At 40.4% G+C, this 7,739-nt stretch overlaps 1 protein-coding gene across 2 annotated transcripts in view; it reads left to right on the top strand.

Annotated features, from left to right (window-relative positions):
- Nucleotides 1-7,739, top strand: part of CBFA2T2 (CBFA2/RUNX1 translocation partner 2) — a 160,780-nt gene that overhangs the window by 117,848 nt on the left and 35,193 nt on the right. For both annotated transcript variants that reach the window (XM_023512207.1, XM_023512208.1), the window contains exon 4: nucleotides 6,386-6,475. In XM_023512207.1, the coding sequence (XP_023367975.1) occupies nucleotides 6,386-6,475 (90 nt within the window). The remainder of the gene's footprint in view (nucleotides 1-6,385; nucleotides 6,476-7,739) is intronic.

Below are 7,739 nucleotides of genomic sequence, written 5' to 3' on the forward strand. Positions count from 1 at the left end.
AGGTTGCTGTGAGCTGTAATGCCACGGCACTCTGCCCAGGGGGACAGCTTGAGGCTCTGTCTCAAAAAAATAAATAAATAAATAAATAAATAAAAATAAAGATAACATCACCAGCCCCCTGCCACCAAAATTTACACCAAGGTATATTTAGACTTCTGAAAACTCGAAAGTACCAGGAAACATTTTACCTAAAAGGAAAAAACTCCTGCTACAGTAGATTTCTCATTAGTAACCATGGAAGCCAGAAGGAGGTAACAGAGTTTTCAAGTGCTAAATAAAAAGAACTATCAGTTGGTACAGTGATATGTACCTTTAATCTCAGCCATCAGTAGTTCAAGGCCAGCCTGGGTGTCATAGCAAGACTCCATCTCAAAATAAATAGATAGAAAAATAAAAGGTAAAAGAAAAAGAACTGTCACCCTTGGGTCCTTTATTAATTGAAAATACCTTCTGGAATTAAGGGTGGGATGATTAAGATATTCTCAGATAAAGTATTTATCTCCAGAAGACCTACCCTGAGAGAATGGCTAATGGAAATTCTTAAAAATAATAGCAAGTGGAAAATGCCATGAAGGCTATGTTAACGAGTTTGATGAAAATATTTCAAATTGTATATAAAAACACCACACTGTACCCCACAATTGCATTAATGTACACAGCTATAATTTAATTTAAAAAAATAGCAATAATAAAATATGATATCTTGGAACGTCAGAATAGGTGAATAAAAAATGGAAAGAGTAAAAGTACAGATAAATAAATGGACTTTCCTTCTCGTCACTTTCCTTTTCTAAATTATGTTTGTGGTTGAAGCAAAAATTACAATATTGATAACAGTTGTCAGTATATGTAGAGGAAATAATTGAGACAATTTTATTATAAACTGGGGAGGATAAAGTTGATATGGTTTCTAGATTTCTTTTTGTTTTTGTTGTTGTTGTGCAGTCTGACTGTACTGCCCAGGCTGGAGTACAGGGCCATCATCATAGCTTACAGCAACTTCAAACTCTTAAGCTCAAGTGATCTTCCTGCCTTAGCCTCCCAAAAAGCTAAAACTACAGGCGCATAAACAATGCCCAGATAATTTTTTCTAATGTTACTAGAGACAAGGTCTTGCTTTTGCTCTGGCTAGTCTCAAACTCCTAACCTGAAATGATCTTCCCACCTCGGCCTCCCAGCGTGCTGAGATTCAAGTCATATAGATTTCTGTTTCTTCTTCTGATTTTTTTTTAATTGAATGGTAACTATGTACATTAATGTACTTCTGGGGTACAGTGTGGGGTTTTCACACACAATCCGAAACACTTCCATCAAGATTTCTGTTTCTTGATAAGTAGTGGTTCGATTGGGCCAATGTTAGTTTCTATGTTTTGAGATTGCATTATAGTTATATAAGATGTATCCATTGGGGGAAACTGGGTATAGGATACATAGGAACTTCTCTGTACTATTTTTGCAACTTCCTTTAACTCTATATAATTATCTCAGAATTTTAAAAGATAAAAAATATATTTATTTAATATTAAATGTCTTTATTTAAAGACTCTGGAAAATCAGTTACTTTTAACTGACATACATGCTTTTAAATATGAGGATCTAAGTTGCTAGACATGCAGATTAGTTAATAAGAATGGACTTGTTCTGGCATGTACAGCTCCATGCATCTTGCTAGACTATTGTTTTCTCCCATATGAAAACTTCCCCTATCACTTCCAATACTTTCCTATTAAGTTGGCATTTACACCTCATTAGGATACACATGCCAGAAACACCTTATACACAGACAGATGTTTGTGTCAAATTTTGAGAACCTTCTCTAGGTTCAACATAATTAAATACTAGTAAAAATTTATGCAGTGGCTCACGCCTGCAACCCTAGCACTGTGGGAGAATGAGGCAGGTGGATCACTCTAGCTCAGGAGTTCAAGACCAGCCTTGGCAAGAGCGAGAACACAAGCCAGAAGCTGTGGCACCTGTAGTCCCAGCTACTCAGGCAGAGGCTGAGGCAAGAGGATTGCTTGAGCCCAAGAGGTTGAGGTTGCTATGAGCTGTGACACCACAGCATTTCTACTGAGGGGCAACAAAGTAAAACTGTCTCAAAAAAAAAAAAAAAAAATACTCTTACCACCTCTACCATGGACCTTTCTTCCAACTGGCCTGTTACACCACGACATCAAATCTCAAGACATCATCAAATCTCAAGACATCGGTGACTTTTAGTCACCTTGCCTAAAAGTTACACACATGGCTTCTTGTTCAGAGCTACTAATACATAATGGAATTTGAAGTACTACCTAATCCATTTCTTCATCTGTAAAATGGGAGAATAGAATATACCAAATGTGTGAGAATTAAATGAAAAGATGAACATGGAGCATCTGTTAGACTGCCCTGTCAGCACCAGCATTGTCTCATTTCTTTAACTCTACATCAGTGCATGGACACGTGTTTGCTACAAAGTTAGTAAAAATACAGAAGATGCCTAAAAAGCATATGCACATTTTAAGAAAAGCAAAAACTACTGAAGTTGTAATACTGACTATATACCCATCACAAAAGATAATAAACACAAGTCACATCTGACTTCTGCAATTATAAGAGGTGCTCAAAGTGGTTACCATCAACGTCCAGACACTTCTGATTTCGGACAACTACTGCCTGAGCCACGCTGACCAAAGTGTCTGCTTGTATCGCTGCACAAACCCTTTCAACTTCTTCCCGAAGTTCCACCAGTGTAGCCGGTTTTCTGTGGTACACCACATCCTGTAAGGTGCCCCACAGGTAGAAGTCTAGGGGTGTTAAGTCAGGAGACCGTGGGGGAAACTCAATGACGCCTCTGCGTCCTACCCATTGTCCTGGCAAGTTCTCGTCAAGGTAAGCTCTCACGTCCAGGTGGAAATGTAGTGGGGCACCATCTTGTTGGAAGTAAAATGTAATCATCCCCGAAAAGGGCCCGAATTGCAGGCAAAATGGATGTACGTAGCATGTCTAGGTACACTGGCCCAGTAATAGGACCTTCAGAAAAGAATGGCCCAAGGAGTCCCCTCAATGACAGTCTGCACCAGACGTTGAGGCCCAGTATATGGACATCTTTTTCCACACGTGGAATTTCTGGAGCCCAATACACGCAATTATGTCGGTTGACTGTTCCGTTTAGTTTAAACTGTGCTTCATCAGACCAAACCATTTTCCCCACAAACTCCTCATCCACTTGTACCATATTTTGGAACCACTCACAGTATTGAACCCTTTGATCAGGGTCGTCTTCATTCACGGAATGTAACAATCTTGGGACAAAAACTTCCCACTTTGCTGTCTTAATGCACCGTATGCTCGTCCTGCTGATCCCGGTCTCGCACGCACACTGCTTGGTGGACTTCTGCGGCGAGCGCGTGAACTGCTCCAGCACCATCGCGGACACAGCGGGACTTGTGGCCGTGTGTGGCCTCCCGGACCTGCCCTTGTGCACGTTGCACACATTGCCGTGCGTCTCAAACTTATTGCGAATGCGCGCAATTGTCAGGCGTGTTGGGGGGTCTGTTGTATACTCACGCCTCCACTGTCACTGCACTTCCACAATGTTCTCGAATTTCAAATACCACTTCAAAATGGTCTTGCGCTCCTCGAATGACAACCGCGACTCCGCCATTTTCTTTGACTGTCCTGCCTGTCGCATGGTGACTGGCTCGGGCAATCACTTGATCAGCACTATCATTTAAGCTAATGTCATTCTACACGTTGCTACTGTAATTACATTCGTAATTGGTGACTGAGAAGGCCAAGTACTATCTAGATTACATCTCTTAAAATACACATACACCTTTTTGGCACCCTCCGTATTTGAGCTTATTGCACTTTCTTATTGTAACTATACAGAGTGACAGTTGGTTTAAGTCAGGGGAAATACCAACACCAGAGCATTCCAGCTTCCATAGCTTGTGCCTGTAGTTTTCGACCTGTGCTTAGACCTGAGGCCTCTGCACCTCCGCAGACTCTGGCAATGAACTCCCAAGGCCCAAGGTCGGCTGGAGTTGGGCTCTTGCTGCCGCAGGCTGAGTCCGCCCTGAAACCCACTACCTAGTAGCGAGGAGTCAGCCCACCCAACTGCGCGGGACCGATAAAAAAATATTTTAAGCCACTTACAGTGGCTCACATTTGTAGTCTCAGCTACTCAGGAGGTGGAGGGAAGATCATTGCTTGAAGCCAGGAGTTTGAGGCTACAGTGGCTTTTACCATGCCTGTGAATATACCTTGCATTCCAGCCTGGGTTGTATAGCAAGACCTTGTCTCTAAAACTAAAAACAGTAATAGTAACAAAACTTTAGTCTTCTACCCTTTGTCCTCTGATGCTAATATAGGTATTGTCCTTGAGCTTCAGAGACCAGATACCCTAACACCTTCCAAATTCCTCTCTCTTTACCAGAAGCATTTTTCACAGAGCTGCACTTTAATTCTTCCAGGGGTGATGCTTCTGTAAAGCCATCCTTATTCCCCTAAGTCTGATTCCGTCATGTCTTGTCTGTGAGTCAGTGGTATCCTGCTCACATTTACCCTAATCATACTGTAATGAACAGCTTAGTTGTCTCTTTTCCCCCATTAGAACCAGGAGTGTCCAACTTTTTTTTTTTCCCTCCTGCACATTGAAAGAAGAAGAGTAGTCTTGGGTCATTTATTAAGTACACAAATGCTGACAAAAGCTGATGACCAAAACAAAAGTCCACGTATAATTTTTATGATATCTAATACCACAGATAAGCAAAATGGGCCTCAAAAAATCTGCATGTAGCCCGAGGGCTGCAGGTTGGACACCACTGCAGGCTGTGCATTCTTTGGGGGGAAATCCAATTATGTTCTTTATGATAAAATAATTAAAAGTAGAGGAAGCTGTGGGTAGTTAGCCTTCTCAGATACAGGACTGCCCTGTATTTACAGTATATATAGCCCAGAGTCCATTTCTCTGGCCTACCTCACTATTTCTCTTTGCCGTACAATTCATTCTTTCTCTTTGTATATACACAAGAAAATCTAAAAGCATTCATCAGTCTTTCCATACATTTAATCTTCTTTTCTTTCCTTTTCAAGACCTGATTGCATTCAGTGCAGTAGAGATAGAAGAGTATCATACTCTTATAGTTTCTATTCCTGGTTATTAGTATTACAAATTTCTTTGGTTGTATTGTACAAATGTCATATGCTTAACATGTACTCAAAGTATTTGGAATGAATGAAAGTGTGGAAATAACTGCTGTTGTGGTTGTCCTTCCAGCTATTTAAAATGTTGTAATTTATGTGTGGGTTTGCATGTGTGATTTTTATAGGTGGATTCTTGGAAAACATACTGTTCTGTTTCTGGTTTTTTCACTTAGCAGTATATTGTAGATACCTTTCTTTATTAATGCATACAAATATACTCTACCCTTCCCAGCATTCTGATTCATTACTTTATTACGCTTTTTAATGCGGTTTTCTATTGGGGACCTATATATTTTCTTTGGGTGGGGTTAAGAAGCAGTATTATACTGTGAATAATTTGTATATCAAGTGTTAGACCTTTGAAACTAAATTCTTAAAAGTGATAATTGCTCTTTCGGGGGGAATAGGAATTCAGTTTAGTGCAGTTTTGGTTTTTTTGTTTTGTTTTGTTACTGTACTTTATTGTAGGAAATGAAATAGAAATATTTAGTGAATTTGAAGAAAATATTTTTATTTGTTCATTCCCCTTAGAAGAAGAACTCAGATTCATTCCTACTCTAAAGCCTAGACTTTTTAGGAAATAAATGGGATATCTTGAGAATAATAAAAACTTAACAATGGAGTTTGCCTATTTGGAATTGTTCCTATATGTACACATGCCACTTGAAGGTAGAAGGCCCCTATGGATCTTTTTCTTTTAAGTTTTCATGTAGAAGATTTTGGAACATATGCCAAGAGGTAGGCAGAACTTGAACTTTTGAAAAAAATTGAACTTTTGAAAAGGTGTGGCACTGGGTTATTGGCCAAAAAATATCTGTTAATTGACATCCTGGGCCAAATCAAGATCTCTTCAACAGGAAGCATAAGCCTGATTGATTGCCTGTCCCTATAGTGACTCAGAGTAGATCCCTCAAAATCAGGGGCCGGAGTATCTGTTCATGAATAGTGAAGAAGGCAGTGCCCTATTCTGCAACCTAGGCTGCTGGATAAAGAACAGAATAGAGATTTGGGGTGGTGGAAAAGAGAATCAGGAGGCTGAATGTCTGTCATAAAGGAAGTAGAATTTGATTTTTGAGAGGGATCTGAGTACATAATAGTGCTCCTGGAATTATTCTTTTTCTTAAGATTCAAAAAAGTTTAGCACCATAAGCCAGTATTTAGTTTTAGAAGATGAATTTATTTATCTTTTCAGAACTCAACAGTGACAATTGAAGAATTCCATTGTAAGCTCCAAGAGGCCACAAACTTTCCTCTGCGTCCTTTTGTGATTCCATTTCTCAAGGTAATTCAATGAGATAAGTACTAACTTTCATATATCTTCAGCATTCCCTCAAGATCTGATCACCGTTCTATGATCTAAATCAGGGTGGCTTGCCGTGTTTTTATATATTTATTTTATTTTGGACTTAAAGAGAAGTGTGAGTATAATCTTCAGATAAGCCTTGTGCTTGATGAGATGAGAATTGCAAAAGACTGAGTTATGATCTGTGTGCAGGGAGAGTGAATGGACTGGAAGGGTGGGGTTGGAGTCGAGGCTGGCTTCCTGGCAGAGGAAGTAACTGGGCACTAAATCTTTTGGGTATGGCCAGAGCAAGGTGTGAAGAGTGTGTGTTATCTTAGAGGAAAGGTGTTGCAATTTGGACTTACTACTCTAAAAGCAGAAGAGGGTGTAGGAGAACAGTGTATCTCTCCAAGCCTCAGTTGATCTGGTTTCTAATTATGTCCTCTGCTGCAATTAGTGTTTTCTGGAACATAAATTTTGGGGACACTGTTGTAAATTACTATACTTATGCGATAAGTGAGGCAGTGTTATCTTTATGTGGAATATGCCCCTTTTAAAAAGATTTATTTGAGGCAGTACCCCTAGCTCAGTTGGTAGGACGCCAGCCATGTACACCGAGGGTGGCAGGTTTGAACCCCGCCTGGGCCAGTTAAAACAACAATGACAACTGCAACAATAGTAACAACAACAAAAATAGCTGGGCGTTATAGTAGGTGCCTATAGTCCCAGCTACTTGGGAGGCTGAGGCAAGAGAATTGCTTAAGCCCAAGAGTTTGAGGTTGCTGTGAGTTGTAACACCACAGTACTCTACCCAGGGCAACAACTTGGAGAAAAAAAAAAAAAAAGATTTATTTGAGACAGACTTACTCTACTGCCCAAGGCTAGAGTGCCTTACTGCAAACTTAAACTCCAGCGCTCAAATGATCCTCCTGCCTCAGCTTCCCAAGTAGCTAGGACTATAGGCACCCACCACCACTCCTGGCTAATTTTTTCTGTGTTTAGGAAAGACAGGGGTCTCACTTGCTCGGACTGGTCTTGAACTCCTGAACGTTAATGATCCTCCCACCTTGCTGTCCCCAAGTGCTAGGATTATAGGCATGAGCTACCATGCCTGGCCAAAAAGCTTTTTATTTTATTTTATTTTATTTTTTTTTGAGACAGAGCCTCAAGCTGACCCCCTGGGTAGAGTGCCGTGGCATTACAGCTCACAGCAACCTCCAACTCCTGGGCTCAAGCGAGTCTTCTGCCTCCGCCTCCCAAGTAG

The sequence above is a fragment of the Otolemur garnettii genome, unplaced genomic scaffold (genome assembly GCF_000181295.1).
Source record: "Otolemur garnettii isolate 467f Iridium unplaced genomic scaffold, OtoGar3 scaffold00025, whole genome shotgun sequence".
Taxonomy (NCBI): domain Eukaryota; kingdom Metazoa; phylum Chordata; class Mammalia; order Primates; family Galagidae; genus Otolemur; species Otolemur garnettii.